This window comes from Selaginella moellendorffii, unplaced genomic scaffold, assembly GCF_000143415.4.
Source record: "Selaginella moellendorffii unplaced genomic scaffold, v1.0 SELMOscaffold_0, whole genome shotgun sequence".
Lineage (NCBI taxonomy): Eukaryota > Viridiplantae > Streptophyta > Lycopodiopsida > Selaginellales > Selaginellaceae > Selaginella > Selaginella moellendorffii.
The window spans coordinates 4,857,787-4,884,542 of record NW_003314261.1 but is presented as its reverse complement, the minus strand read 5'-3'; the positions used below and the strand labels follow the sequence as shown (position 1 = coordinate 4,884,542).

At 49.2% G+C, this 26,756-nt stretch overlaps 10 protein-coding genes, 2 long non-coding RNA genes and 1 other non-coding gene across 23 annotated transcripts; 8 read left to right on the top strand and 5 right to left on the bottom strand.

Annotated features, from left to right (window-relative positions):
* Positions 1-59: 59 nt before the first annotated feature.
* Positions 60-717, top strand: LOC9632516. Its single transcript, XM_002961112.2, has 2 exons — positions 60-291; positions 354-717. The coding sequence occupies exons 1-2, from the start codon at positions 88-90 to the stop codon at positions 582-584; spliced, it is 435 nt and encodes a 144-aa protein (XP_002961158.1). The 5' UTR covers positions 60-87; the 3' UTR covers positions 585-717.
* Positions 718-807: 90 nt separating this feature from the next.
* Positions 808-2,334, top strand: LOC9632515 (dihydrodipicolinate reductase-like protein CRR1, chloroplastic). The gene is made up of 9 exons (XM_024670677.1): positions 808-920; positions 972-1,094; positions 1,156-1,227; positions 1,283-1,444; positions 1,526-1,642; positions 1,699-1,794; positions 1,864-1,962; positions 2,016-2,102; positions 2,156-2,334. Exons 1-9 carry the CDS (start codon positions 813-815, stop codon positions 2,186-2,188), a joined length of 897 nt encoding a protein of 298 aa, XP_024526445.1. The 5' UTR covers positions 808-812; the 3' UTR covers positions 2,189-2,334.
* A 1,653-nt stretch (positions 2,335-3,987) lies between these two features.
* LOC9642248 (extensin-2) lies at positions 3,988-5,034 on the top strand. Its single transcript, XM_002961110.2, has one exon. It carries the CDS (start codon positions 3,988-3,990, stop codon positions 4,945-4,947), a length of 960 nt encoding a protein of 319 aa, XP_002961156.1. The 3' UTR covers positions 4,948-5,034.
* Positions 5,035-8,365: 3,331 nt separating this feature from the next.
* Positions 8,366-11,268, top strand: LOC9642247 (mitogen-activated protein kinase 15). The gene is made up of 11 exons (XM_002961109.2): positions 8,366-8,685; positions 8,819-9,227; positions 9,292-9,419; positions 9,471-9,530; positions 9,592-9,741; positions 9,791-9,946; positions 10,008-10,145; positions 10,206-10,279; positions 10,328-10,432; positions 10,489-10,631; positions 10,685-11,268. The coding sequence occupies exons 1-11, from the start codon at positions 8,497-8,499 to the stop codon at positions 11,011-11,013; spliced, it is 1,881 nt and encodes a 626-aa protein (XP_002961155.2). The 5' UTR covers positions 8,366-8,496; the 3' UTR covers positions 11,014-11,268.
* A 23-nt stretch (positions 11,269-11,291) lies between these two features.
* On the top strand, positions 11,292-14,165 carry LOC112344931. Of its 2 annotated transcripts, none has more exons than XM_024670586.1 (5): positions 11,292-13,568; positions 13,633-13,691; positions 13,742-13,877; positions 13,925-14,025; positions 14,082-14,165. In XM_024670586.1, coding segments are annotated over exons 1-5 (2,547 nt in total). In that variant the 5' UTR covers positions 11,292-11,318; the 3' UTR covers positions 14,083-14,165. The 2 variants fall into 2 exon arrangements, with proteins under 2 accessions (XP_024526354.1, XP_024526346.1); XM_024670578.1 differs by having other exon boundaries at positions 13,739-13,877.
* On the bottom strand, positions 14,032-15,642 carry LOC9632514 (GDSL esterase/lipase 7). Of its 4 annotated transcripts, none has more exons than XM_002960459.2 (5): positions 15,203-15,642; positions 15,028-15,155; positions 14,734-14,973; positions 14,406-14,658; positions 14,032-14,349 (listed from the first exon to the last, which is right to left on the bottom strand). In XM_002960459.2, exons 1-5 carry the CDS (start codon positions 15,474-15,476, stop codon positions 14,117-14,119), a joined length of 1,128 nt encoding a protein of 375 aa, XP_002960505.2. In that variant the 5' UTR covers positions 15,477-15,642; the 3' UTR covers positions 14,032-14,116. The 4 variants fall into 4 exon arrangements, with proteins under 4 accessions (XP_002960505.2, XP_024526415.1, XP_024526421.1 ...); XM_024670647.1 differs by having other exon boundaries at positions 14,734-15,155; positions 15,203-15,465; positions 15,513-15,642; XM_024670653.1 differs by having other exon boundaries at positions 14,734-15,155; positions 15,203-15,462; positions 15,513-15,642.
* On the top strand, positions 15,636-15,976 carry LOC112344967. The gene is made up of 2 exons (XR_002991919.1): positions 15,636-15,746; positions 15,798-15,976. It is a non-coding gene; the product is annotated as an uncharacterized LOC112344967 (long non-coding RNA).
* On the bottom strand, positions 15,752-17,500 carry LOC9632513 (violaxanthin de-epoxidase, chloroplastic). Its single transcript, XM_002960458.2, has 3 exons — positions 17,442-17,500; positions 17,169-17,389; positions 15,752-17,111 (listed from the first exon to the last, which is right to left on the bottom strand). The coding sequence occupies exons 1-3, from the start codon at positions 17,467-17,469 to the stop codon at positions 15,804-15,806; spliced, it is 1,557 nt and encodes a 518-aa protein (XP_002960504.2). The 5' UTR covers positions 17,470-17,500; the 3' UTR covers positions 15,752-15,803.
* Positions 17,501-17,539: 39 nt separating this feature from the next.
* LOC9642246 (dolichyl-phosphate beta-glucosyltransferase) lies at positions 17,540-19,434 on the top strand. The gene is made up of 10 exons (XM_024670635.1): positions 17,540-17,782; positions 17,835-17,905; positions 17,971-18,016; positions 18,069-18,175; positions 18,251-18,296; positions 18,383-18,517; positions 18,575-18,664; positions 18,742-18,861; positions 18,938-19,021; positions 19,093-19,434. Exons 1-10 carry the CDS (start codon positions 17,549-17,551, stop codon positions 19,360-19,362), a joined length of 1,203 nt encoding a protein of 400 aa, XP_024526403.1. The 5' UTR covers positions 17,540-17,548; the 3' UTR covers positions 19,363-19,434.
* Positions 19,435-19,487: 53 nt separating this feature from the next.
* On the bottom strand, positions 19,488-19,561 carry TRNAI-UAU. Its single transcript has one exon. It is a non-coding gene; the product is annotated as a tRNA-Ile (tRNA).
* Positions 19,562-21,696: 2,135 nt separating this feature from the next.
* LOC9632511 (polyprenol reductase 2) lies at positions 21,697-23,583 on the bottom strand. Of its 4 annotated transcripts, none has more exons than XR_002992622.1 (7): positions 23,313-23,575; positions 22,661-23,010; positions 22,365-22,599; positions 22,189-22,293; positions 22,047-22,118; positions 21,803-21,964; positions 21,697-21,720 (listed from the first exon to the last, which is right to left on the bottom strand). XR_002992622.1 is itself a non-coding variant. In XM_024676971.1 (7 exons), the coding sequence occupies exons 1-7, from the start codon at positions 23,543-23,545 to the stop codon at positions 21,860-21,862; spliced, it is 1,053 nt and encodes a 350-aa protein (XP_024532739.1). In that variant the 5' UTR covers positions 23,546-23,583; the 3' UTR covers positions 21,741-21,859. The 4 variants fall into 4 exon arrangements, 2 of the variants coding, with proteins under 2 accessions (XP_024532739.1, XP_024532732.1); XM_024676971.1 differs by lacking the exon at positions 21,697-21,720 and having other exon boundaries at positions 21,741-21,964; positions 23,313-23,483; positions 23,531-23,583; XR_002992624.1 differs by lacking the exon at positions 21,697-21,720 and having other exon boundaries at positions 21,741-21,964; positions 22,365-22,585.
* Positions 23,584-23,586: 3 nt separating this feature from the next.
* LOC9642245 (SNF1-related protein kinase regulatory subunit gamma-1-like) lies at positions 23,587-25,610 on the top strand. Its single transcript, XM_002961106.2, has 6 exons — positions 23,587-23,755; positions 23,826-24,032; positions 24,101-24,543; positions 24,604-24,870; positions 24,920-25,092; positions 25,153-25,610. The coding sequence occupies exons 2-6, from the start codon at positions 23,873-23,875 to the stop codon at positions 25,442-25,444; spliced, it is 1,335 nt and encodes a 444-aa protein (XP_002961152.1). The 5' UTR covers positions 23,587-23,755; positions 23,826-23,872; the 3' UTR covers positions 25,445-25,610.
* On the bottom strand, positions 25,558-26,650 carry LOC112346963. 4 transcript variants are annotated; one of them, XR_002992631.1, is made up of 4 exons: positions 26,534-26,650; positions 26,254-26,479; positions 26,043-26,201; positions 25,558-25,979 (listed from the first exon to the last, which is right to left on the bottom strand). It is a non-coding gene; the product is annotated as an uncharacterized LOC112346963 (long non-coding RNA). The 4 variants fall into 4 exon arrangements; XR_002992632.1 differs by having other exon boundaries at positions 26,043-26,359; positions 26,418-26,479; XR_002992630.1 differs by having other exon boundaries at positions 26,043-26,479.
* Between the last annotated feature and the right edge of the window lie 106 nt (positions 26,651-26,756).

Genomic DNA, 26,756 nt, shown 5'->3' with positions numbered 1-26,756 from the left:
CCTAATTTCGTATTTGTCCGGGAATATGCCTAAAGGATCTTCTCCAAGAACCCTAAAAACAGAGAAGGGGAAAAGAGCGGCATTGCGATGAATCGCGATCTCCACGCAGGGCAAATTCTCTGGCGCCACATCGTATGGCGCACCAGGGAGTCCAAGGTGTTCTTCGCCGGCTTCATGGGAGCGTGCCTCGTGGTGCCGTGGGTGGTGGCCGAGGGATTCATCTGGGCGTCGCGGCGCAATGAGGAGAAGCTCAACAAGGAGCTTGGCCAGAGGCCCATGGGCGTGTCATCGGTGAGTGCCGGCATTCTTTCTTGGACGATCGCTCGACAATATTTCTTGTGATCTTGCGCTAGGACATGTCAAAGGTGAATAAAGATCGCCTCCAGGAGCTTCTGGACGATGTGAAGAACAAGCGCGATATCAACGATCGCTACGCCGCGGCGCTGCGTGGCCAGATCATGACAGGGCCTCCGGAAGCTCGAGTTCTTCACAAGGGAGGCGGCACGACTTTGCCACCGATTCCAGCTCCAAGCCCAGTCCAGGCAGCGTCTAGCAAGCCACAGCCAGCAACACAGACGGCTTGAGTTGATTCATATCCTTCTTTTCATCGTTTCTTCTTCTTTGTTCTTCACTGAGAATGTTTGCTGGAGTTTTTCCAGGATTATCGATCGCTATGTTCTCGGCATTCCTTTGAATGGATCATACGTTTAAAGCTCACGGAACAGTTTCTTTACGCTTTCACTTTGCTGGAGATTTTTTCTTCGGTTTAAGTGAATCCAGTTGCTTAGGTTGTTTGGTTCTCTTTCTCTCTTATGGCTATGGTGTGCTGCAGCTTGGGACTCGAGTGGAAGGCTAGACCCGGAGTTTTAATCTCTGCCTCTACGGCCCAAGGCGCGAAATCTTCATCCTCCAATATCAAGGTTGGTTCTTTCCATTTTCCTTTCTCGTTGGTTTCACGGTTCCTTGCTCAGGTGATTGTAAGTGGTGCTTGCAAAGACATTGGCAAGGCTGCCATTGCAGCAATCTCGAAATCCCGAGGAATGGAAGTTGCCGGAGCTATTGACACAATACGTGTTGGCGAAGACGTCGGTGAGGTAAAGCTTTCCTTTTTTTCTCTTTCTTTCTCTAGAGTCTTATAGGGAGCTACATTATCAGGTTGCCGGATTGGAAGCACTAGAAGTACCAGTGTCCAACAATCTCGTCACGGTCTTGGGCTCTCTGTCTCAAGTTAGAGTATAGCATTTCCATTTCGTAAGTTTTATATGTGGTATTCTTTCCACAGTCGCGTCCAACCGGAGTAGTGGTCGACTTCTCGGAGGCATCCGAGGTCCTCGAGAATGTAAGACAAGCGACAGCGTTTGGGATGAGGAGCGTGGTTGCGGTGCCAGGTGTGGATTTGGACGTCGTCTCGCAGCTTATCACATTTTGCGAAAAGGCCAGCATGGTGAGATGTGGTGAGTTAAGCTGTGGAGTTTCTCCGTCCTTTGCTTCTCTATCTATGTCTCAGCGTGTGCCTGACTTGCAGGGCTGTGTCATCGCACCAACGCTTTCGATTGGAGCTGTTCTTCTTCAGGAAGCGGCCATTGCTGCGTCTTTCCACTACAGTCACGTCGACATAGTTGAGTCCCAGCAGAGCGCCAAGGTTTGCCACCTCTTTCAAAGTTTACATGGTTGAGATCTTCCTTGCTTTGTATGTAGAACGTTTATCCTTCTTCGGAGGCTCTCAGAGTTGCAAAGAGCATGACCGGCATGGGGCGCGTTTACAACGACTCCGATTTCTCCAAAGAACATCCGGTAAAGTCCAGTGTTCTTCATTTTTTATTCATTTAGATTTCTTAGTCTTCACTGTCCTTGTTCGTGAAGGCAAGAGGCGAGCTCGTAGACGATGGAATTAGGATCCACAGTATGGTTTCACCTGGATTCATTTCAAGCCTCGCCGTAAGCCTTTCAGGCCCAGGAGAGGTAATTTGTTCTCATACTCATACCTTGCGAAAGTTTCTCACCACTTTCCACAGGTGTTTTCTCTGAGGCACGATATAACAGATGTTAAGGCTCTCATGCCTGGGCTCTTGGTTGCCATTCGACGAGTTATCAGGCTTCAGGTAAAAGGACGAATTTGCCAAATCTCATGGTTATCGTTTGATCTTTTTCGCAGTCTCTTGTCTATGGGCTAGAAAAAATACTATGACTGAATCGATGGGTTCCATCAAATCGTTCCGGCCTCCTTTTCCTTTGGTGAGATTATCCTATAATGCATTCAAAAGCGAAGTTTTCTTGTCTTCGGGGTAGTTGTGCAAAATGCGAACTAAAAGAAATAGAAGCTTTAAGTGGAAACAAGTTCGAGATAAACTTCAGGTCGTCTTTGATTCTTCCGTAAAAGTTGGCGGAGCTTTCGCGACACTCGGGCCACCACGGAATCTCTTCGCCCCACTTGCAATCGTGCATTTGCTTTCAGCTCCCCTTTCTTGGATTCCCGTAGCTCAACAGGTTTTTCCATTTCAGATCTCGTCCTAGTTAGAGATGAAGGCTCTCGTTGGAGATGAAGTCCCGGAATATACTTTACGAACACGTCCGCTGGACGCATACCAAACTCCGGAAAGCCCAAAAGAGCCAAGCCATGAATTACAAGCTGCTGGCTGGGAGTGGAGGAAGCACTTTGCTGGAGTCCAAGTTTGTTTCCACACGGAGGTTAGTTATAAGCCCCATGAGCTGGAGTGAACTCATGAGTGAACAGTGATGATCCCTCTGGAATCCATCCATGAGACAGCCCCCCGCGTTTTAACAGAATATAGGTGGGGTTTGTGAATTCCCCTTTATACTCCTCGCATCAGCTTTTGTCCTTTTACCTTGGCATGGCATGCATGCCGCAAGCGCGTAGATCTTCTTCTTCTTCTTCTTATTGTTTGGTAGTATAATGTTTGTACTGTCTTCGCGTATGTGTCAACTGCACGAAGATCGGCAGCAATCTCACGCTCGTCAACTTTGATGGTTTCAAGGGTGGTGGGATTCACTCCAGCGAGGCTACGATTGCATCAAATGTTTCTTGTTGGAGACTAGAACTTAACTGCTTTTGCTAGAAAGTTTTCAGAGTTTTCCAGATAGCGTGCATGCAACTCCTGCTGATGTTGATGCCTGGGCAGAAAAGAGGAAAATCGCAGCCCGTGGTCTTGATCCTCTTTGCCTTTACTTTTTCTTTTCTTTTTATTTTTTTTCATTTTTTGATAATCACACTTTTTGTGGTTGTTTTCAGGCATTCAAGGCTTTCCAAGAATAAATAACCTCTCCGCGAGTGAAAACGAAGCTCCGGCGGGGAATAGGCAGTAGGGATGAATCGATTTCAAGAGAACGAAACAAAAAGTCACCGCGTAACTTTGGCAGCTTGATCGTAGCGGGCAGTACCCGCAGTAGGATGTACTGAGATTCGACCCAACACTCTTTAAACTCTGACCCGGTAAATTCACTCGGCTTTGGATTGATACGTAAGAACTTACTCGCATGGATAAAAAAATCAACGTAGCAAAACACGTAGTTGGTTCCTCCATTTTCTTTTCTGTCCTGGAAGATTTACTGTGGATTGCCCGCGTAAGCGCAGCGTGAGAAAGAGGAGAGACAAAGCGAGAAAGAGTAAAAACAAGAAATAAAGAGCTTTGCGTTGTGAGCTACAGCATTGAGTCAGTCTGGCTGGCATCTCTGGCACTATAAATCTCCACTCCACTCACTCTCATCCCTCATCTCTTTGCTCCTCCTCGAGCTCTTCGTCTCGAGAGCTCTTCACTGCTCTAGATTGAGGAGCATCCCTCAATCGCTCGTCGCGTCGCTCGCTGGCTGCTCCAATCCGATCCGATCGCACCACCAGCAGCACCGGCGATTCTAGATCTCAATTCTCTGCGAGGCTTTCAATCAGTGAGATCGATCATTCCAGCATAGGAAAGACGGAAAAAAGATAAGGAGAACAGGGGGATTTTGCGAGCTCGATCTTCCGGCAAAATGGGGACCAGATTGATGGCTTCCCACAGCTCGATCGCCCTGGGATGGGCTCTAGCACTGGTGACAATCGCGGCATTGGGAGAGATTAATGTGGTGAGCGCGAATTACGATTACTCCTCACCGCCGCCGCCTTATGTGTACAAGTCGCCGCCTCCGCCATCCCCGTCGCCGCCTCCTCCGTACATCTACAAATCGCCCCCTCCGCCGTCTCCTTCGCCGCCACCACCATACGTCTATATATCACCGCCGCCACCATCTCCATCTCCGCCTCCTCCTTACATTTATAAATCTCCTCCTCCGCCATCTCCGTCTCCGCCACCTCCATATGTCTATAAGTCGCCGCCGCCGCCATCTCCCTCTCCGCCACCCCCGTACGTATACAAATCTCCGCCACCTCCATCTCCCTCGTATGTGTATCAATCCCCGCCACCGCCATCTCCCTCGCGGCCTCCTCCATATGTTTACAGCTCGCCACCTCCGCCATCTCCCTCGCCACCACCGCCGTATGTTTACAAATCGCCGCCGCCTCCATCTCCATCCCCACCTCCGCCTTATGTGTATAAGTCTCCACCGCCTCCATCTCCATCCCCGCCACCTCCTTATGTGTACAAATCTCCGCCACCACCATCCCCATCACCACCTCCGCCATATGTATACAAATCCCCGCCACCACCTTCACCATCTCCGCCACCACCATACGTATACCAATCTCCACCCCCGCCATCTCCATCGCCACCTCCTCCATACTACTACAAGTCGCCGCCACCGCCCTCTCCATCCCCTCCACCACCGTATATCTACAAGTCTCCACCTCCGCCATCACCGTCCCCACCACCACCATACGTATACATGTCCCCTCCACCACCGTCGCCATCGCCGCCACCTCCGTACGTCTATAGCTCGCCACCACCTCCGCCCGTGTATTACTATAGCTCTCCTCCTCCTCCATCTTACTATTGATTCGACGAAGCATAAGGACGATGAGCTTCTAGTGTTGCGGATTTGAGTCAGTGTTATCGGATGATGTGCATTAATGAACGTTTGTGGCTTTTGCCCGTAGTTATAGTCTTGGCTGCGTCAGCGAGAGCCGCTGTCTAGATATGTTTCTATTGATTTTCTTTCCCATAGGTGGTGCTATTACCTTCCATCTCGAAATTTTTCTCGAAACCTTTCGAAGTCATGCTCAAGGATTTTCCAGCTGAGCATAAAGCCAGAGTTTGCCTAGGAGATTTTATCTTCTGGACGCTAGAGGCTTCCATTGCTCTGTCTCTGTGCTCCATAAAAGAATGGATGAAGAAAACCTGATGAAGGGCAGCTGCATGTATAGAATAGTTTGTAAATTTATAGCATATACAGCCAGGCCTGGATTGTGAAGAAGTTGGTGCTTGGAATCTCCCGGCGTTCTGTGAAAAGCAAAAAGAAAGGTTGCGATCATTAAAATAATAGCCCCCGTTTACTATATACTCACATGTTGGTTCGGGATCAAGCACTACTTCCACTTTGCTCCTTTTCAGAGATGCCAGCCAGACTGACTCAACGCTATAGCTCACAGCGCAAAGCTCTCTATTCCTTGTTTTTACTCTTTCTCTCCCCCTTTATTTGAATGGGTCGCTTTGTCTCTTGTTCTCACACCGCTCTTGCATCGCTTGCTTCAACATTCTTCTTTGATCTCATCTCTTCATCGCCGCTCCAGCATGCTCCACTGCCACTGTCTCATCTTCTTCCTCTTTGCAGCCTCCTTCACACAATCTTCTCAGCAGCTAGAGCATTCGCAAAAACATCTTTGTCTTCCTTTTTGGTTGCTCCTACCTTCTTTTTGTTTGCTCCAGCAGCATTGCTGTTTCTTGCCATTGAATTAGATAGCTTGATCCTTGTCAAGCAATGCCTTATTATCATTTCTTGGCAGTGGCCACTGGCTTGTGTGTCTTCATGGCTCTTGGCTTTAGTGGCATTGTTTGCTCCTCTTAGTTTTGTCTTTGCTTTGACTGCTGATGCTAATACTGTAATCTAAAATCTAAATTGTCAAAATAGCATAAAATAGAATGTACTTAACTAACTAATAGTGGAGAATTGCTAAGAATTTTTTTTTTCTTATTCTTCAAATCTTGGCACATATGTTTTAAAAATTATAAGCCAATTTATTTAAAAAATGTTTAGATACTATTGTACTTTCACAATTGCAAATGATATAGCTAGTGGATTTATAATCTATCACATATTTAATAATTAAAATATAAAAAATAAAATAAAAATTAATTAATAAATATAAAAAACTCCAATCTAAAAGTGATAAAAATAAAAATTAACTAAATGAAAAATGATTCATTAGTATATCTTATACAAACATAATTAATATAACTTATTTCATTATTATAAATATGATTTTTTGTCATTCATAAAGGCCTTTGCCACTATACCTATACCACTTTTTTATTAAATATTTTATCTCAGTTAAATTTATTGGGTTTATGGGAGTTTTAATTTAAAAAATCATAAAAAAAATGTAAAAATTAGAAAATAATTAAAGAATAATTTTAATTTTGAAAACATTATAAATTTTATGTAAAAATTCTTAACATTTATTATTTTATATTTATAGATAAAGGTTATAAAATTTCTAGTATAATCTTTTAATCTAAAAAATCAGTTGTAATGATTATTTATAAAATATTATTAAAAAAAGATAATCTAGTTAACACCATAAAAATTAATTAAAGTTATTTTTTATAAATTAGTTAATGTATAATAGTAATCAAACACAACTAAACAAAAAATGAAAGCATTAAAAGTATTTTGCACAAATATCTTTTGATCTTGTTGTTCAAACTATATATTGAGTTAACTTGTTTAAGAAGAGTTAAAGTAGAGTAAAAATCCTAAATTAATAAATTAAAGATTCCTCAAACAGGGTTAAGAAAAGTTCCAAGAAAAAAAACAACTTTTGAATACAGAAGAATATTGTTTTACTTACTTTGCTAATTTATCAAAATTTACCAATCTAAGCATATTGCCATTAGTTTATTAAAGAAAACTGAAATGCCAACAAGATAATTGCTTGCTAGTCTATTAAGTGGCACTAGCCAAGATTGGTGTGATTTATATGTATATGCTTCTCCTGAGCTAGCTGTTCTTTGTTCATTGAATCGCAACTATAAAGTTTTTGAAACACAAAATGGGAATGGAAATCTGGATTCTATTCCTCACAACCACCATGCTGTTTTTATAAAAGAGCAGCACATGCTGAAAACTCTGCCGCACCTGGACTTCTCAAAGCCAGACACGCAGCAAGAGTACCACAAGTTTCTGGATTGTCTCGGAAAGCAAGTGCAACACTCTTGAATTTCCAGCAAAACTTTGGCAGTTTTTTCTTTCCTTGCGAAGGGTTGTTGCAATGCAGCCCTGTGAGGAGCTTTGGTCGCGCGTCCCTCTCCAAAACCAAGAGGGTTTAACGCCTCTTTAAAGCAACTTATGGCATGCCTGGAAAGCCAAGAAATGGAATTCTCCACATTTGGGTGCGCAAACCTTTGTGTTTTGGTGCCATTGGGAGGCTTGGATTGGATCCTGCACCCAAATCAAGTCACAAAAGCAATGGTTTGAATGTCCGAAAATTTTGACCTGAAATATAAAAAAAAGTTGTAAGTTGTGCGAGAGTGAGTGGCTCCAGCGATAAAGCCATGTTTTGCAGCTAACCAATCAGTTGGGAGCGTTGTCAACCCCGGCCTGCCCATTCCACCACAAGCGTTCATCGTGGCCGTTGCTTCGGCATCAATGATTAATTCGTAAATTGGTAAAAAGACACGATTTTCCTATCGACGCTCGGGGTGAATCGCGCGCGGAGGTGGCAGGCGCCAGGGCCGTCGGATGGCCAGCATGGAATTTAAAAAGGTAGGTCACGTGTTACGGTGGTAGTAAAAAAAGGCAAGTAATCGATTTACTGCCCTTTTTTTCTTCCTCTCTCTTTCTTATGCTTTGGCTGTGGTGGTGTGTCGTTCATCTTCCATTTCTTTGTGCGCGTCGCGTCGTCGGTGGGCGAGTGCTTGATCTGGCGCCTCGCGAGCTCTAGGTAGATCGCGGCTGGCCTCGGCGCGTCTGCGATAGGTATGGTGGCGCTCGATCTGGCGCCGGCGAGGGCGCTGTGCCACGATCTGGTGATCCGGGGCTAGGGCCGAGCAGGGAGATCGATATTTCGGGGCGGCGCAGGGATCTTGCGGCGGCTGGGGCGAGGGAGGAGCTGCATTTTGGGGGAATCCGGGATTAGGGCGTGGGGATGAGACAAGCGGCGGAGGGGTTCGATACCTGCTGTTGCCGCTGCCGGTTGCCATCGCCGAATTGCCAGAATTCTTCTATCTGGGACACGAGGGGGGTGCCGCGATTTGGGAATTCCCAGCTTGTGGAAGCTAGCGCTGTCAAGAACAAGGATGTTTTGTGGGAAGCCTGGGGATTGAGGGGCCGCTGCGGTGGATCATCACTGGATGCTTGCTCTTGCGTCGCGGCATTGCTGGGCAGCACATGGGTGGCACCCTCTTAGAGGGTTTTCGGCATTGGATCAATCGGCGCTTGGCTCAAGTTGACAATTCTCCTCCTCCAGCAGAGGCCTCGTCTGGGCCAAACAATTCCGGATCTCAGCGCCACCTGCGCTTGCAGCAATCCCTTACAGGGCATCACGCTATGCAGCAGGGAGCTGATTCGCGTCGCAAGGTGAGACAGTGAGTGGAGTGTTTTATCCTCTTTTCCATTTTGTTTTTCCGCTTTGGAGCTTCCATAGCTAGGTAGTTTCTTACTGTTCACTTGGTGGTGGTTTTGATTCGTTTGCTTCTTGTGGGCTCCGCAGACTATGGCTGAGACTGAGTTCTTCACTGAGTATGGTGAAGCAAGTCGTTACAAAATCCTAGAGGTTATAGGCAAGGGCAGCTATGGTGTCGTCTGCTCGGCTACTGATATGCATACTGGAGATAAGGTTGCCATCAAGAAGATCAACGACATATTTGAGCACGTTTCAGATGCTACTCGCATTTTACGTGAAATCAAGCTTCTCAGGCTGCTGAGGCACCCGGATATCGTGGAGATCAAGCACATCATGCTGCCACCCTCCCGACGGGAGTTCAAGGACATTTACGTTGTCTTTGAGCTGATGGAGTCGGATCTGCATCAAGTGATCAAAGCAAATGACGATCTGACACCGGAACACTACCAGTTTTTTCTTTATCAGCTGCTACGAGCTCTGAAGTATATTCACACAGGTTTGCAACTTCTTGGTTATTCTTCAGTGTGCAATTCTCTGTTTCTTCTGTGCTCTTGATGCAGCGAATGTGTTCCATCGAGATTTGAAGCCAAAAAACATTCTTGCGAATGCCGACTGCAAGCTAAAAATCTGTGATTTTGGACTTGCTCGAGTTGCTTTTAACGATGCTCCGACGGCCATCTTTTGGACAGTAAGTGCATCAAACAAAGGATGGACATATCTGACTCTCCTTTTTTTCAAGGATTATGTTGCGACTAGGTGGTACCGAGCCCCCGAACTATGTGGCTCCTTCTTTTCCAAGGTGATTGTGACATTGAAGTGTAACTCCAAGTAGAGTCTAATGTTTACTTTGTGGTCTGCAGTACACGCCAGCAATTGATATCTGGAGTATTGGCTGTATATTCGCTGAAATCTTGACAGGAAAGCCGCTTTTTCCTGGAAAGAACGTAGTACACCAATTAGACCTCATGACAGATATGCTCGGAACGCCGTCGGCTGAATCTGTTGCCAGGGTTAGACTTTATTGTTTGTGTGATCGCCCGTAACTTTTGAATATTCCAGGTTCGAAATGAGAAGGCTAGAAGATATCTTAGTGGGATGCGAAAAAAGACGGCGATTCCATTTACTCAGAAGTTTCCGAATGCTGATCCCTTGGCGCTGAGGCTTCTTGAGAGATTGTTAGCTTTTGATCCTAAGGATCGACCGACGGCTGAGGAGGTAAATATATTTCTCCAGATTTTTTATGAGCAGGTTGTTAAGTTTGTCTGTTTTTTATCAGGCTTTAGCAGATCCATACTTCAGGGGACTGGCGAAAGTAGAGCGCGAGCCCTCTGCACAACCTATAACAAAAATGGAGTTTGAATTTGAGCGCCGAAGAATCAGTAAGGACGATGTGAGGGAATTAATTTATCGTGAGGTAGGCCAGTGTCGTGTGCCAGAGAGTTTTTTGATACTGATACTTTACCCTCTGCTTCAGATACTTGAGTATCATCCTCAAATGCTAGAGGAGTATCTCAACGGAACTGATCATGCTAACTTCATGTATCCAAGGTCTGACTGCCAAGTTTTCCATTTCCGCTAATAATCGTGCAATTGCAGTGCTGTCGACCAGTTCAAACGGCAGTTCGCTCAGCTTGAGGAGCACTACGGTAAAGGTGGTCACAATAATGCTGCTGTGGAGCGCCACCATGCATCGCTTCCCAGGTTTGAAGCTTTCCTCTTCATTGTAAACGTCATCCTAAAACGCATCAACATAACAGGCCGGCGACGGTGTACTCCAGCACTGCTGCTGCTGCAAGTGACTGTTCTAGCAAGGAACGAGAATACCACGACTCGGGGAAGTTCTCGGAGAAGCCTCAGCAGGAGAAGTCGACTAGAGCGCCACAGAAAGGTGGTTACCAAGGCAAGTTAAGTGCCCGAGACGATGTATCGCCCTGACGGTTTGCGTCTCCACAGGTGGTTTGGCAGCAAAGCCAGGCAAAGTGGTGAACTCCGGAGTGTCGGTCGTGACCCGAGACACGGTTGATGCGAGAAGGTTAGTGAAAAGCGCGAGCATCAGCAGCTCTCTCCAGCAATACACAGCCTCTGTTTATTCTTATGGGAGGAGAACGTTTGCTAAGTCCGACCGAGATGATAAGAAGGATAACACTGGCGAGTTTGTGGCAGTCCAACCCAAGGCGGCGGCGGCGGCGGCAGCAGCAGCAGCGACGGAGGCCAAGAGCATCAGCGGCATGACAGCAACTCGCAAGGTAGCAGCAGCAGTGCAAAATGGTCGAACTTATTGACGAGAATACGATTGAGGAAGACAACGACGAAGACGATGAACAAGGATGGAAGAAGACGATGAGATCATCCCTGTTGTGTAACTGATGGTGAAGATATCGAGTGTTTGCGCGAGATGATCGATCGACCGGGGAGGAGGCAGAAAGAGACGAAGAACAAGAGAGACGAAGAGAGAGACGAAGAACAAGAGAAATTCTTTCTATTATTTTTTTCTTTTTCTTCCGTTGTGTCCGTACGGTATTGGAATATTTCCGTTATGGCGCGTATCTTCAAAAGTTTAGGGCTAGGGCTTAGCTAGGGCGATGCGATGCAAGGGGCGATTATCGCGCTCCCCACGACGCCGCGCTACAAGGAGAGGAGTGGCGCTGCTGCGCCACAGCGCTGGAGGGACGATCGAGATGCTTGTGCGCCCCGGATGGATCAGCATCGGCGGCGCCCGGATTCCTCCGCGCCGCATTACATCAGTCCGGTGCTGCTGCGGCTCATCGCCTCCAATGCGCCGATGGAGCTGGATGTCTTCAGCGATCTCGTGCGCAGGAGCAAGGTGCGTGGTCTATATGGTTACAGGGTTCGCGAGCGGCAGTGCTTGCGTAAGCCGCAGCGGCCGGCGAAGGATCCCGTGGAAGAGCTGCTGGAGACGATCCGGGAATACAACAAGATCAGTGAGGATTTGGATGGAGGAGCTGAGAATCCTGGCAAGGATCAAAATAGTCTAGACAGACGTAGAGAAAGGGACAAACACGAGAATGCTACCTGTAGTAGTAGCGATAGGATTTCCAGGGAAGGACAGTCGAGCAGGGATTTCGAGAAATGCAGAGAAAGAGGATGGAATCGTTCTGCCGGGGGATCGAGGAATGCAAAGAGGAATAGTAAGCAGTGGAGTGGAAGGAGTAGTAAAGAAAATAGCTGTGGTGGAAGGAGCTGTAGCAGGGAGTGCGTTGAGAGGTATTCCAGAGAAAAGGACTGCTTTGAGAAGCCCCGCAGTAAAAGCAGGCATCAAGAGAGACCGTTTTCGGCTAGAGAAGGTCGCTGTGCCAAGGAGAGTAGTCTTCTTGCAAAGAGGCCTTGGTCTGCTAGAGATGAGTCTCCTGCGAGAAAAGCCAGGAGCAAGAGTGAGCTCTATGATATGGACGGTTCCGTCGACGATGGTAGCAAGTCTTCTTCGCGAGATGGTCCTGCGTTTGAGTCTCCACCGAAGAGGGGCAAGAGTAAGCAGCAGAGTTGGCAGGGTGCTCCGTGCGACTTTGGCCACTCCTTTCATGACGAAGAGCTTATCAAAGCCGGAAGTAAGCACCGTGCCGTTGCTTGTGACCAGGACGAGAAAAACTTGCATAAGGAAGATGTTCCTCCGGCCAGGCCCTCGCTACAGGAAATTCGGTTCAGACCCGCTTCAGCTGGACCAGTTTTGACGTCCGAAAGAGCGAAGCCACTGTGGTTTAGACAAGCCAGTGTGAAGGCTCTACTGGCACTGGAGAGGAACTTATACACGAAGCTGAATATAGCTGACACCAAGGGGCTGAGCAGCAACTTTGACGAAACAGAGCAGGTATCTTTGCACTTGCGGAGCTCCAAATCGAGGATCAAAGACGAAGAGTTCACGTCAGGCTGCTTGAAATCAACGAGCAGTAAGCATAGTTTAAGTAGCAGCCATGCTAGGCCCGTGACTGCACCAGTGGTAGTAAATACCACTTCTGAGATTGCTGCAGCAGCTGAGAAGGTCTTTCCGGACAACACTTCGAACGCTCAGAGCAATCAGCTTCACACTTTTTCACCAAGAAAGAGCGTGGTGGAAAATGCAACCGATCTCCAGGGAGTCCAGCATGCGTGTGTTGATAGTGCGGTCTGCTCAACGGATGTAGATTTTCCTATAACGAGAAAGTTTGTCGAGGATAAGAGGTGTTTCACTGCTCCAAGCTCGCTCGACACACCAAGAAAGTCGGGGGGATCACCGAAGAAACTCCCAGCTGCGAAGGAAGTTGACGAAGATTTGGCAGCGAGCGACGACGAGGAAGAGAACGATGTTTTCAAGGACTACGTTCAGAATGGCATGCCAGACAACAATGAAGCTGCTGAGGATGCACCAAGCACTTGCTCGTCTGACTACGAGGGCGCGGATATAGAGGAGGTTTTGCAGGAAAACGCGAAGCCTGTAGAACAGGAAGACAACCGAAACCGTGCTTGCTTCCTCAAGCTCAAGAAGAAAGGTGTCAATATCGCGGAGGACGTGACAGACTTGTTCAAGGGGGTTCACGAGTCCCTTCTGGTGTCCTCGAAACTGGCCGAGGTGGTTGATCTGTGCTCCAAGCGTGGCCAGGAACTGCTTAGAGCCCGGGAATCTATGGTCAGTACTGAGAAGGCTCCAGAGAGAAGTCGATGGCCGTTCAGGCTCCATCGAACAAGGCAGTCGAGGGCCAACCGACGTGCCTTGCGAGCGGAGTTGAAGTGGTCCATCTTCTCCAATGGTGGAAAGCTCAGAGCTTTAAATCCGATATATGGTGGAAAGAAGTTCATCCCACAAAGGATAAGGTTCGTCTCCGGGGGTGACCATCATGCTGAGGTACTTTGCTTTGCCTTAACAACACCTCTACAACCTTTTGCTTAGAGTTTTCTTATATTCTCAGATTCCTAAGCAATCGAAACGGCCAGCTACAGCTCCAGCCGACGTGCAAAGAGCGCCGAGGTTTAAGCTGGCTTTTGTTTGTGATTCTAATTTATTCTCTTGTTTAGCAGGGAAGATACTGTACACGATAAACATCCAAATGTTTCTTCTAACGGAGTTCGACGCACAGAAGGCATTGGTCCTTGGACTCCAACTCCAGAAGCAAACAACACACGGTTTCACCAATTTGATGCTGCAAAGCACCAGGTACAATACCTGCTTTGTTAGTCAGCTTATGCTGGCTGTGTTTTCAGAAGAAGAGACTGCCGCTGGAAACTCAAAAGGATTTTCAGCAGTTACAGATTTCGGAAGCCGTGACTGCGTTTATCTGTGCTGCCAAGCAAAAGTTTTCATGGTAAGTTCCTGTTGGAGAAGTTTCGTTCAAGCCATTTTAAGTATTGCTCTCTTCAGATCAAAACAGCGTGGGTTCGCTTTGAAACGAGCTATTAAACCACGGCCGACACAGATGCAAGCTCTTCGACATTGATTGGCGACGCATAGGCTGTGGTCCCGTTGTAAAAGTCGGTGGCAATAACCATGTTGGCCGCTTCCGTGGGATGGAAAGGATCCCAGAACAGGTACTCTTTCCTATTACTGCACAGGTTTGATATTGGCATGCAAGCGAGGAGGCCATTGAGTCTTCCAAGCCCGCAGCAACCTTCGTCCGTCACCTTAAAACCTGCGAGAACAAGCAACGCGTAGAAAACTGCTTGCTCAGTGAAGAGGCACACGTACCATATGATGCAGGCGACTTGACCATGTCGATGAACCTGTCGTAGCCATGTGCGTACGCGAACCGGACTTTGGGAAGCTGCTTGAGCAAAATTCCACTGAGCTGCCTCTGGAGTGCCGCGTTGAAGCCTTGGACATAGCTGTTTACTTGAGGATTGCATTTCTGGTCAGTGGTTCTCATCAGCTGGTTGGGAATGCAACCGAGTGGGCCGACTCCAAAGACAACCATTTTCCTGGCTCCGAGGTCGTACAGACGCTGCCCAGCGAGAGAAACCAAGTCAGCGGAAGGAAGAAACTACCAAAGAGAAAGAAAAGGACATCGAAAACTCACGGATATCTGCTGCGAGTACGTCGAGATCAGCATGTCCTGGAACTGAGATGTGTTATACAGCGACGGGGTCGGGGAGAAGGTGACGAGATAGTTGTTGATATAGTCGTTTGCTCCGAAGGCCACCATATAGATCGAGTCCGCCAGGAACTTGTTGGCCGCGTCCATTCCCAGCTCCGTGACGTAGCGCTGCTTCGTGCCGGCGAAGTAGACGAGCTGCTGGTTGAACGAGAGCCTGGCAATCTGGAAGACAAGGCAGCAATGAGGAAGAAGTACTTGACAGGGGTGGGAACTTACGTAGTTTGCTCCAGTGGCATCCAGAACGCCCCCAGCTCCGGAAGCGTAGTTTAGTCCGCGAGAAATGTCTTTGATCGTCAAGTTGGGGGTCAGGTACGCTGGAGGTGGGGGGACTTCGAGGTACTCGCCTGAAAGTCAAGAGGAAAGGTCAGGCAGGATGCAAAGTTGGCCATACCGAGGAAATCAGGAATGGTGCGACCATTGCAGAACCTCCCGGTGGGAACGCCGTGGTTGTAGTCGATACCATTGTAGCGGACGTCGGCTTTGGCGAGTGAGTTGATGTAGTTGTTATTGCCAACGTCGATGAGCGAGTCCCCGAAGATGAACAGAGCTGGGACATTGGCAGCGTGGAGAAGGCAGGCGGCATTGGAAAGAACAAAGGCCAGGAAGAGTTGGAACTTTGGAACTCCTCGCTGCTCCATCGAGGGACGTGTCCTGCTGGAGTTCATCGAGTTAAGTGCTTGCAACTATCTTTCGCTGCTTACCACTGACGTCGGGAGCTTCTCTAGATCTCGTCCTCGGCGACAAGAACGAACGTAGAACTGATGAGCGCGCTGAGTGCTTCCTCGAGGAACGCACACAACTTGAAGAGCAGCCCGACGTTGAACATACGGGCGTGACTTCTCACACCCCTCCTTGTTGCTGCTCTTCTTCGTGCTCCAGCTCTGGGAAGCAAGAACTCCCGGCTTGCTATGTAGCCATCCTCGTCACCAGTGGAAGTAAGTCGCTCAACTGCTTTTTTATTTCCCAAGACTCACGGTCCGGAATAGGTGCTGCTAACCACGCGAGCTGCTGACGATTGACGAGTGGTGGTGGAGCTTGGATCCCTCTGGAAGGCCCAGCGGAATTTCTTCTCCACTCTCGTCATCCTCGTCACCATAGCGGTTGTTGGTGACGGTGTACATCTCCCATAACTTAATACCGCAGCGGCCGAGAGCTGCGTTAACTCGCTCGCTGTGCTGCTCGCCGGGCCACATTCCATCCGGCGACACCAGCACGGCACCCGAGTATGACTGCCCCGCGGCCGTGGCGGCGCCACTGTAGTAGAAGAGCCCCCAGGAGAGATCGTCGGCGCAGTCGACTATCCGCCAGAACTCCTTCGAGACGACGCCGTTGTCGAGAACTGTGAAGTAAAAGGTGCCGGGAACCTCTCCTCTGCGAGCACGGTAGTGTCTTCTTCTCCACACCAGTTCTCCCTCTAACGTCTCCACTTGGAACACAGGATCGTACCACATCGAGTTCTTGGTCCCGCGGTAGTAGAGCTGGATCTGGTTTGCGAAGTGATCGTAGGCAGCGTTCTGGCCAGCGGCCACCCTCCAGCTCCACTTGAGTGTCCCCAGCCAGCCGATGAAGATGTCCTCGGCCAGAGTGTGAGTGAGTTCTTGTCCCCGGAACTTTTCTAGCGGCTTCACCACCGGCTGGCTCTGGATCTCGGCGCTCAGTCCCAAGCAGTTGTTCTTCTGGAGGATGCACAGCGAGATGGCCTCGAGCGTAGGCGTCTCGTACGAAACGATACAGCGGTAGCTGCAAACTTGGTCGTTTGGAGCACAGCTCGTCAGGCAGTCGAGCGCCTTGCGGCAACTTGGATCCAAGAGGCAAGCCAGAATCTCCTTCCCGCAGTTCTTGGCCATGCACTGGATTTGTGACAAGCTCGTGGCTCGCAGGTTTTTCAGCAGCGGCACGGGAGCTACGTACGAGTCGATGAGAACCAGGAGCGCGAAGCACACGTTGTCGCTGCTGTGACGGCTCCAAGCGTTGGTGACAAGGTCCAGAACCTTCAAGCCTTTGGCGAGCTTCGTTCCTGGGACGATCGAGCGCAGCCGGTCCACCGGGCTCTCCAAAGGCAAAACTTTGACACCTCCCAGCCAGGTACCGGAGTTGTCCGTGGAGTCGAAGCAAATCCTCGTAGGCACTGACGAGCTCGCGCTGTTGATCCAGCTTACAGTGTCGGGATTTCCGAGCCCGAGTCCCAGGAGTATATCAGCTTTCGCGACCGCCGAGGAGAACTCTCGATTCTCTGGAAGTGATTCGTCCGTGAAGACGAGCATCTCAAAGCTAGCATCAGTCCAGCGAAGTCTCTTCACCTGGAAAGAAGAGAAAGAAAAGCGAGGTGGATGAATCAAGGAGAATTAAAACCATACCATATGGTTCATGACTTCCAGCCATGGTGTTTCCTGGAGGGGGCTCACGGCATTCTCTCCAATCACGGCAACGAGCTTGGCGGCGGCCGTGGGCGAGAATGGAGGCGCTGGAGGCGAGCTGAGCGATGAGGAAGAGGAGGCAAGCGCGCATCGATGCCGCCGAGAGCCTGCCAGATGTGTACTCTTGCTGCCGATGCCTGGACCCGCGATCGCTGATCTTCCTGCCGCCAAAATCGCGATTCATGACACAATCGATCGAGAGACGTAGCGTACCTCCATGAAGAACCGACACAAGCGCCATTGGGGTTTAGGGTTTATCTTCCCTTTAAAAAAGAGGATATTTTAATATTCGTTAAGAATCCTCTCCTCGATCGATCTTCATGACAATCCAAATGCCGAGTGTGAGAATCAAGATCAAGGCTATAGGAGGAGAATGGACGAGCAAGGGCAATTCATCGCGTATAAAATCGCGAGCTCTTTTTCCAGGGGTAAAAGGACGTGACCAAATTTTAGGTTTTAGGGTTCTTCGTCCAGCCCCTGCTCGCCGGGAGGAGATGGGACTTTTGGTCCCATTGTCACAGATTTCTCCAGTGCTGGTTGGAATTATCGTCGTGGTAAGGCTCCCTCCTTCCTCTTCGAGTTTTTTTTTGAGAGAATGGAGATCAGGTGTTCTCCAGCGCGCTATGGCTCCTCAGCTACATTGTGGAGTGGACGCAAAAGCTCGATCAAGGAAGCGGGTAAGCTTGTGCTTCGATCGGCCTTTTTTTTCTCTCTTGTGGCTGAGGCCTCGTTGTTCTTTCAGGACTACAACACCAAGTTTCTTGGAGAATCCCTCGTCCCTTGAGAAGGTAGCTCCATGTTCTTGTCCAAAAATTTTTCTGAGCTTTTGTATCGTAATAGGTGCGATGTCCTTCGGTGTTTGGACCTCCCGAGAAATATTTGTCTCTCGTGATTCCGGCCTTTGATGAAGAGGCAAGGCTTCCTCTCACTCTCGACGAAACCTTGAGGTTCTAAAAACTTATCTTTCTGCCTTGAAAATCTTTCTCTCCCTTGGATTCTTCAACGTTTTTTTTCCTTTGCAGATATCTGGAAGGCCGCGCTGCTGTAAATAAGTCATTCACTTACGAAGTGAGTAGTTTAGAGTTCTCTAGTGGTTTTTTTTTTTCCTCTTCTTTTTTCTAGTTTTTTTTGTACATCGTGTTTTGTTTTCGCAGATTATTATAGTCGACGATGGAAGTCGAGACAACACTGTAAAAGTAGCATTCGATTACATCAAGAAGTATAAGATGGACAACGTGAGGCTCATCAAGCAAGGCGTCAATTGCGGGAAAGGAGCCGCCGTCACCAAGGTATTTCTTTCTTGTTTGATAACTCTATCCGTCGATTCATGCGTCGTGCTGTTGAAGGGAGCTCTCTGCTCTAGAGGAGAGCTCATTCTGATGCTGGATGCGGACGGGGCAACTAAAATCACAAACTTAGAAAAGCTGGAAAATGCTGTAAGTTCCTGGACGATCAGAAGAGCAAGTTTTGGCACACTTACATCTTTTGTTTTGCTTTGTTTTTGTCACTGCAGATTCTGACGTACGGGGAGAAGATACAAAAGCTACGTGATCCTTCCGTGGAAAACATCTTTGACGTCCCCTTGGTTGCCTGCGGGTCACGCGCACATCTAGAACAACAAGCTCTAGCAACGGTAGATACGCTTTCCTTCTTTTCTTCTTCCTTGAAGTTTGAACATCACTGAAGATCACTTGGCTTTCTTTTCGCAGCGCAAATGGTACAGGAACTTCCTCATGAAAGGCTTCCATCTGTGCGTCCTCCTTGCTGCCGGCTCTGGAATCCGAGACACTCAGGTTTGTTGTTATAGTTTTCAGTGTTCATGGAAAATGGAAACTTTATTTACCGAATTTTCTTCCATCTCCAGTGTGGATTCAAGATGTTCACGAGGTCCGCGGCACAGCAACTTTTCATCAATCTCAGGCTCACGCGGTGGTGCTTCGACGTGGAGCTCTTGTACCTGTGCAAGAGATTGGGGATCCCAGCGCTAGAGATTGCCGTGAACTGGACAGAGATCCCCGGCTCCAAGCTGAGAATGACCAGCATCCTCCATATGCTCTTCGAGCTGCTGCTCATTCGTATCGGCTACGGCTTCAACGTGTGGAAAATCCACCAAAACCTTGTACAAACCAGCTGAGAAATTTTCTAACGAAATAGAAGCTTTAACTGAAATAATAAGCAATAATAATGTTTGACTTGATATAAAAAATATCAAAATATTTCCAAAACAAAATATATTACTAACTAGTTTTGGAGAGGACTTAGTTCTGGCGGGGGTCGAACCCGCGACCTTCGGCTCATAAGACCAACGCTCTGACCAATTGAGCTACAGAACTTGGACGCTCTAACGCATCCTCCAAATTATTTTTGACTCCCAAACTTGGCGCAATTCTACCATAGAAATGAGCTGTCAAATTTACCTGCCAGAGAAGATTATTCCTCCATGGAGGAATCTCTCCGCTTATTAACAATTATTCCGTCTCCCCTGACTGACGGGGACTTGACGGCGGCGGGCGGTCCGACCTTCCCCCGACATACGTACCTGCGACGGCGTTGTATACTCAGTAAAGTTAAAACCTGCGCCAGCCAGTAAAAGATTAATATTCTATCTTTTCACCTTGCGCTTAATCATTTTGAATTAGCACAAAGCTGCTAACGCTTACTCGTTTTACAGCTTGGGTGCTACATAGATACGTACCCATTACTTAACTATACTAAATATTTATTATACTTAATCTAATGAAATCTCCCTCATGAAAGCAACCCACACACACTCACACACACACACACACGGACGTACGTTTTATGGGCTAGATTCCCGTATGAATATTCCCCACCACCTTGTCATTAACTACCTCTCCTAGGACATCATACTCGGGTGGATAGAGACACGTCAGACTACCTGACACGTGGCATCACCCGGGCCGTGGATTCCCCACCTGAGGGTAACGCCGCCATTTTTTTTTATTCGGGGAATATGCGCCGGGGCTTATATAAATTTCTCCCGTGTTCTTTAGCTTGGATTTCTTCTCCACTGATCAGTCGCTTGGAGCGTGTGCTAGGGCGATGAAGCGAGCGCGATGCGATGGCAGCGATGGAGCGGCGGCGGCGGTGGTAGCGAAGCCTTCGCCTCTTGCTCCTCCGGCGGGCGAGGGGCGGTATCGGGGCGTGCGCCGGCGGCCGTGGGGGCGCTACGCGGCGGAGATCAGGGATCCCAGGAGCAAGGAGCGGCGATGGCTGGGCACCTTCGACACCGCCGAGGACGCGGCGATCGCCTACGACAATGCCGCCAGGGCGATGCGCGGCGCGCGAGCAAGAACGAATTTCCAGTATTCTTCTTCCTCTTCTTCTCCTTCTCCTTCTTCTCCGCTCGCTTCCTCCTCATCGTCTTGCTCCGGGTGTTATTCCTCGGGGCCGACGCTATCGCAGTGCTCCTCGAATTTGGCGGCGCCGATGGCCCCTCTCCCGGCGACCATGGAGCTCGTCCAGCGCGGGCCATTCTTGCTTCCCAGGATCGCCCAGGGCTTCGGGCAAGCGCCGAGCCAGCCCCTCCAGCACCACCGCTGGCCGATCTACGATTCGAGCAACATGTCCTCCTCTCCTTCTTCTTCCTCCAACGCCAAGAGTTCTTCCATCCAGCCATCTCTTTCCACCAACATCCAATCCGCCGCTACTGCCACTACTGCCACCACCACTACCACCACTCCGATCAAAAGCACTGGACCTTTGTCTCCGCGGGATCTTTGTCCAGATCGTCACTCCTCGAGCAGCAGCACTGCGAGCTTCGAGAGGCATCACGACCGTTCTTCCTCCTCCACGTCGTCTCTATGGCTCCAAGTCGCGGCTCAAATGCAAATCCAGCAGCAAGATCATCCTCCCGAGCAGCGGCTCTCCCCGGACGAGATTTGCAGTGGCTTCATCTTTGACGCTAGCAACTTAAACATCCCCAGCTTGTATGAGGTGAGCTGTGGACTTTGGAGTGACACCATAGCCACCACCAACAGCTCATCCTCGTCGCGCGAGTTTAATCTCGGCACCACCACTGCCACTCCCTCGAGTTCTTGCAGTGCGATCCAGCCGCAGGTGACGATCGCCCAGCAGCAGCAGGTAGCGATTCCTGCAGCGTCTCCTCTTCACGATCATCGAGAGAAAGAAGATCGTCCGAATCAGGATCAACAAAACGGCGGCGGCGGCGGCGGCCAAGTCAGGAATCTCACCGACGAGATTATCGACGACGTCGAGAGTTTTTCATCATCGCTGCTCGGTGACGAATCCACGTTGATGTATGACATGCAGCTCCTCCAAGGCCTGGTGTGCATGCAATCCTATCTGGATTGATCGCGACGCCAAAAGCGAAGCTTTTTCTCTCTTCTCTTTTGTTTTTGGTTCTTCGTGTGGGTTTTTTACGCCATCCCCCCCACCTGGTGGTACTGCTTTTACTGTAAAGAAAACTGCTGGATGCGGGGGATGATTAGCGAAGTACTTACTTTTATTACTACAGTAAAAAGAAAAACATGTTAAAGCACCGTACCAAGATCCTGGGAATTTATTGACACAAACTCGGGCAGTATACTTACAAACTTTGCTTTCTTCGTCGTGTACATTCATAGATATACATATGTGCTTGCCATGCTTCAGTAAAGAAACGGTATTAACGCCTTCCTGTTCTTGGGATAGTTCTCGAACTTGGACAGATACCACTCATGTGTTTCCTTGGCGGCCAGATAGAGATTTGAGAACTGGACGAAACAAAATAAAAAATCACGATCAAATTTCCACCTTTATCGACAAAAAAAGAAAAAGAAAAAAAGAATTTAGTACCACCCAGGCGAGTAAAAACCATATCGTAGCTTGCGTCCCTCCACTTGCAAACACGAGGCCGAAGTACATGACCTTTCCAAAAAAAAAAGTAGAGGAGTTTAAGTCGGAAGTATGATGCGAAGCTCCGGGGGAATGAACTTACGATCTCGGAGAGGTAATGAGCACAGGAAACTTTGTCAAACCAGTCCCCATATGGTATCACGTACGTTTTGCCTTCTCCTGACTCTTCTTCGCTCGAGAGCGAGGCCTAGAGAGTAAAAGCAAAGCCCGATTAAGGAGCCGGCCTTTCCAGAAGTCCAGAAAACGAGGAGCACTTACCAAGATCTGATGGCACTTGTACTGGTGGTACCACCCCCATAGAAAGAGTAGCGCACCCAGCCACTGGTACCAGTTCAGCCTCCACGGTGAGTAATGGAAACATTCCCACCACCGCGTGTCGGGGTTCCAAGCGCACGAACTCCGTAACCGGCCCTGTGAGACCGTGCCGAGAGTGTTGATCATGATCTCTCCGATTTCTTGGCAGCACAGCGAGAGCGGAGCTGCCACATAGAAGCTGAGAAAAGTAAGCTCTCCAAGTCCGGAAACTCGAGAAAACCAAAAGCAGTGCTACTCACAAGAGTCCGACGAGGTAGCCGAGGAGATGCATCCGAGCGTCCGGGCCATAGGATAGAACCATCAGGGACTCGTAAAGCCTCCGGCACACCTGGAGCTCCATAAGGAGTAGCAAAAGGACGACCGTCCAGCCCCGTTGCTTCTGCTTGGCCATGGACGGGATGGAGCCCGAGCCGGCGGAAGCTCCAGCCCCGGTGAATTGCTCGACCAGCGCCGAGAACTGGATTCCATCTGATGCTGATGATAGTGTACACATGCACGACGAGAGTGTGGCCGCGGCGAGCAAAAGAGTGTTCCAAGTCACACCAACAACGTAGAAGTGCGTGAAGAAGCTCTGTGGAACAGTGAATCTCTGCAAGGAAAATGTAAGTTGACACTGTTGGAGTACGTGGAGAAAAAATCCACAGTTGGTTTCTACCTAAGGGAAAGGAAGCTATGGAAGTGAATTGAAATGGAAAGGAAAATTGAAGTTGGCACTGTGGAGTGTGGAGAAAAAAATCCACAGTGGAGAAAGCTATGGTTTCTACCTAAGGGAAAGGAAGCTATGGAAGTGAATTGAAATAGATGGAGTGTGGAGTATGTCGACATGAGAAAAATCCAGTGGAGAAAGCTATGATTTCTTCCTAGCTATGGAACTATTAATTAAATGCTTACCTTTGACGAAGAAGAAGAAGAAGAATGGAGGAGCTTTCCTCTACGGCAGCAGGCAAGCACCAGAGATCGGAGAGGATGGAGCGCTTTAATTGGCAGCGCCGCCGCGACACAGATTAAAGCAGCGCCGAGCCATGCAGCGCCCAGGTGCCTATCGATCTCCGCGAAATCCATCTGGAAACAAACATACGAGAGAAATTTAGCAATGTAGAGATCCATACCGTGATCGCAAACATCAATCGATCCAGAAATCTGTGATCGGAAGAAAACCCTAGAAAACCCCTGTGGAACTTACTCGCTCTACACGTGTCGTCTTGCTGTAATCCCAGCTGGTGGCCTGAAAGGCCGCCACCTCATCTCTCACTGTGCGACTTTCTTTTCACAGTGTTTTCTTAGGGTTTATGTGATCGCGCTCTTCTTTGCGGGAGATTTGCACGTCATTCCAGGTATGATCGTCGCGTAGCAAGATCGCGGCGACGCATTTCGCATTTCTTGGCCGATGCGCTCTTCTTGCAGCTGCCGATCGGCGAGTTTCTCTCACAGATCAGGGATTAGGGACTGCCATGGCGTCGGAGGATCTACATTCGGAGCTCGTGAGGCTGTGGAACGAGCACGAGAGGGTTCTGTGCCAGCGGGGCGTCCCCTCAGGGATCCAGGAGCTCCTCAACTCCGCCTTCGCGAAGATCCCAGTTTCTTACTTCCCGGACGTGCCGTCTGGCGAAGGTATGAGAAATTCCCATCGTAGGAACTCTACTGAAAAAAAAACTTCTTTGCATGATCGTGGATCACAGTCGTGGAGATCGCAGCTGATACAACCATCGCCGACACCGTTCGAATTCTCTCGGAGAAGAACATCTTCTCGGCACCCGTGAAGATCCCAGACGCCGACGCCAAGGAGCGCTGGTCCGAGCGTTACTTGGGGATGGTGGACTACTCGGTGATCATCCTCTGGGTGCTGGAAAAGGCCGAGCTTGCTGCCACCGCTCTAGCCTCCGGCTCGGCAGCAGCGGCTGGAATGGGAGCCGGCGCTGTTGGAGCTCTCGGAGCTCTGGCACTCGGAGCCACAGGACCCGGAGTTGTCGTGGGACTCACTGCTGCTGCCGTGGGTGCCGCCATAGCTGGTGGTGTGGCTGCGGACAAAGGACCTGGAAAGAATGCTTCCACTGCGGCGGACTCTCTCGGCGAGGATTTCTTCCGGGTCATTCTCAACGAAGAGCCTTTCAAGTCCACCAAGGTAACGTAGTATGTCTTCCACCAGCTTATCTTTTGTATCTCCTTCGTTTTTGCTCTGCAGGTCTGGGAGATCACGAAGTCGTTTCGATGGGCTCCGTTTCTTCCCGTGCAACCGGACGACACCATGCTGACGGTTCTGTTGCTGCTGTCCAAGTTTCGGCTCCGGAGCATCCCGATCGTGGACAAGGACCAGCCGACGGTGAAGAACTTGATAACTCAGTCGGCTGTTGTCAAGGGCCTGGCGATGTGCCGCGGACGTGACTGGTTCGACTTCATTGCCGACAAGAGTATCTTTCAACTGGGACTGCCTCGCATGACCCCGGACCAGGTTTGTCTTTCTCCATCTCTTCCTCATGTCTCTAACGCGGCTCCCACAGGTGGTGTCGATTGATGCAGACAAGTTGGTACTCGACGCCTTCGTGCTCATGCGCGAGAAGAACGTTGGCGGTCTGCCGGTCGTGAAAGGCGAGCAGAAGGAACTGGTTGGAAACATCAGCATGCGGGACATCCGGTTCTTGTTGCTTCAACCCGAGCTTTGTTCCAGGCGGAGGTAACCACAGATTTTCTTCTAGTTGACGAAGTAGTAACTCGCTTTTTCTTTACTGCGCAGGGAGTTGACGGTGTATGATTTCATGCACAGCGCCAAGTCGTCCACTCACGACCCCCATCCAGCGCTGATGATGCCGCCGATAACTTGCGAGGAGAGCACCAGCCTGGGCGAGGTGATCGACGTGCTCTCCACAAAAGGCATCCACCGCATCCACATCGTGGACGACAAGCAACGCATCGTGGGTGTGGTGACTTTGCGCGACATCATCTCCTGCTTCGTGACGGAGCCCGACAACTACTTCAATAACTTTGGCAGCGTCCTTGCGAGTAGCATCGCCGAGGCTACTACGTGAGATGTCGGCTGGGCAACTTCCTCGCTTTGTTTCTTCTTCCGGACTTCTTTCGGCTGGTGAGTGCGTAGTCCCCACTGGTAGTCCGGTTCTCAATCATCTTCCAGTTACAGGGCGTGACTGCCAAAGCAAAAGATTAAAAAAAAATCTAGAGAGCTTGCTTTTGAAAGTACCTTCTTGATCCTCCATGTAAGTTCACGAGAAACTTGCGGTTGATACAAGAATTGTTGTCTCTTTCATATCTCGCTCCGGTTGGTCTTGTCGAAACTGGTTGGAACTAAGAACAAAAGAGGATGGGCCAGCCTTGTCAATCACAAAAAAGTAGTCTTGCCTCGCTCTCACTTCGATCGCTTCGATGTCGAGGGCGGTGGAAGTATCCAGGCCACTGCTAAAACCGACTAAAACCATTGTTGGTAGTTTGTTCTTTCTTCCGGCTCACGGGAACACTGTGTTGTCTCGCCTTGCGGATTACTCTCGTCTTTGTTTTCGCTATAAAACTCCGCTGAGCTCGGCTAGTGCTCGTCCATCCATCGCCCACCTTTGAATATCACGAACACGAGTTGTGAGTGACACCAGCGAGGCAAATCGATTCAACACCCACCTAGAGAGAGAGACCCGGGAGTGTCGGAGATATATTTTTCCAAAGCGAAAGAAGAACTTGTCTTCAACGCTTACCTGTGTAAGGAAGCTCTCACGAATCGATCTTATTTGCGTGAGTCTATCTTCGTCTTCTTGGCCGCGTGGTCTCCTCTCGCTCCCTCTGTGTGTCCGTAAGCAAGTTAAAGAAAAGCTATGGCAGTTGAAGGATTGACCTTTGATTATTGACCGTCCACTGCGAGCTGTCCTCGTATTAAAGTTTCTCTCTCGCCTTCCTGGCTGCTACCACCGACCTTCCTTACACTACATTTTCTGAAAAGCCTGCGCGAGAAAGAGAGTTAGCCGGGTGATCGAGCAAAGCAAAGGCAAGCCAGCTTACAAAAGATATAGTTTTTGACGATGGAAATATATACTGATTGACCGCTGCTGTTCTCTCGATTCCTGTAGCTCAAAGGAATTAATCCACGGCGACGCAAGAGAGTGTTCAGTGTCTACCTTTATATATGATCTCTCTTTCTCGTCTATCCCTCCCTCCATCTTGTTCCGGGGCCGCATAGTTGATTGCGACTCCAAATTCTCTTTCACCTTTCACTCGGTAAGTGGATTCGTCGACGTGTGAGCGAGCCTCGCTCCACTCCGGGAGCACTCATGCGCACGAACTGATATATGGCACGCCAGCGAACATTCGCACCAATCTGCAAGGTGCACTTCGGGCTTT